The following is a 1,263-nucleotide window of genomic DNA, read 5'->3' on the forward strand; positions in this document are numbered from 1 at the left end:
GAGTGTGTGTGTGTGTGAGAGAGAGAGAGTGTGTGTGTTTGTGTGTGTGTGTGAATGTTCTGTTGTGCGGAATTCTAAAAGCGTTATTTTAATACCACTGTGACACACACATGTGTGATCCTTAAAGGGACAGATCACCTAAAAATATCAGTTCTGTCATTTCATTCCAAACACATGCTGCTCTTTTCCATGCAATGATAGAGAGCAGGAACAAATGCTTCACAAATGACTAAAGAGCATCATAATTAAAGTATGAAAACAGTCATGTTCTGATTTGAAGGTCTTTTAAAGTCATAAGTACTTTTGCATATACAAACATTCCAGCTTACATGTTAAAGAATGTTTTGCTGATGACTGTCATTCTGGAAGTGAACACTGAAATGATCACAGAATGAAAGTGTGAGTAAATGATGGCAGAATGGTAGGGTGAACTGTCCCTTTTTAAACCGGTGAATGTGTCTCGTGATCACATGACCTCCATGACCTTGTGCCCCCTGACTGACTGAACACACACACACACACACACACACACACACACATATGAGGATGAAGAGGATGAAGAGGATGCACTGACCCCACTGCAGGAAGCGCTGCACGTGTTTCTCTCTGAGCAGAGCAGGCGAGCTGAACTCCTGATAAACTCCCACCAGCAGGTCCAGCAGCGTCTGCAGGCTGACGGAGCCCTTGCCATGACCCGCCGCGCTGTGGTCCGGCTCGATCACATGAGCGGCCCCTGTGGGCCCGGGGCCCGTGGACATGGCAGAGATCCGGCTCATCCACAGCCCTGCTCCATGATTCCTGAATCCCAGTCCGTCTGTGTGCTTCTGTCCGTGTGTTTCTCCAGCCCTTTTTTGGTGTGTTGGTCAGCCTCTCTCTCTCTCTCTGCTCTGTGTGTGTTATTGTGTATTTTGTTCTCTGTCTCTCGTGTCTTTAGTGCTCTGCTATCAAACTCAGGTCACTCACAGCTTCTCTAAATACAGAAGTTGGTCGGTTTGTTCGAATGAACTTGAACTCTTCTCTGTCTTTCTCTCTCGTCCGCTTTTGCTCTTCTCTTCCTCTGTTTATGCACACGTGTCTCTCTCTTTCCTCTTTCTGTCTCTCTGTGCAGTTGAGAGTGATACATTGTAAAAAAATCACATCTGTCTTGTGTTTCAGTAAAATATCAATTCATCTTTAAAACTAAATTAATTAACTTGAGAAGAATTGAGAAGAATTCACTTGATTTAGGACACGTTTTACGTGCTTAATATACAACATGCTAAA

General features: G+C 44.3%; 1 protein-coding gene across 1 annotated transcript in view; it reads right to left on the reverse strand.

Annotated features, from left to right (window-relative positions):
- LOC107710396 (myotonin-protein kinase-like) overlaps nt 1-1,020 on the reverse strand; it is a 10,163-nt gene extending 9,143 nt beyond the window's left edge. The window contains exon 1 of the mRNA XM_016515161.1: nt 575-1,020. Within this exon, the coding sequence (XP_016370647.1) occupies nt 575-776 (202 nt within the window). The 5' untranslated portion in view covers nt 777-1,020. The remainder of the gene's footprint in view (nt 1-574) is intronic.
- Nucleotides 1,021-1,263: the final 243 nt, after the last annotated feature.

This window comes from Sinocyclocheilus rhinocerous, unplaced genomic scaffold (assembly GCF_001515625.1).
Source record: "Sinocyclocheilus rhinocerous isolate Xijiao unplaced genomic scaffold, SAMN03320098_v1.1 scaffold56, whole genome shotgun sequence".
In the NCBI taxonomy this organism is placed as follows: Eukaryota; Metazoa; Chordata; class Actinopteri; order Cypriniformes; family Cyprinidae; genus Sinocyclocheilus; species Sinocyclocheilus rhinocerous.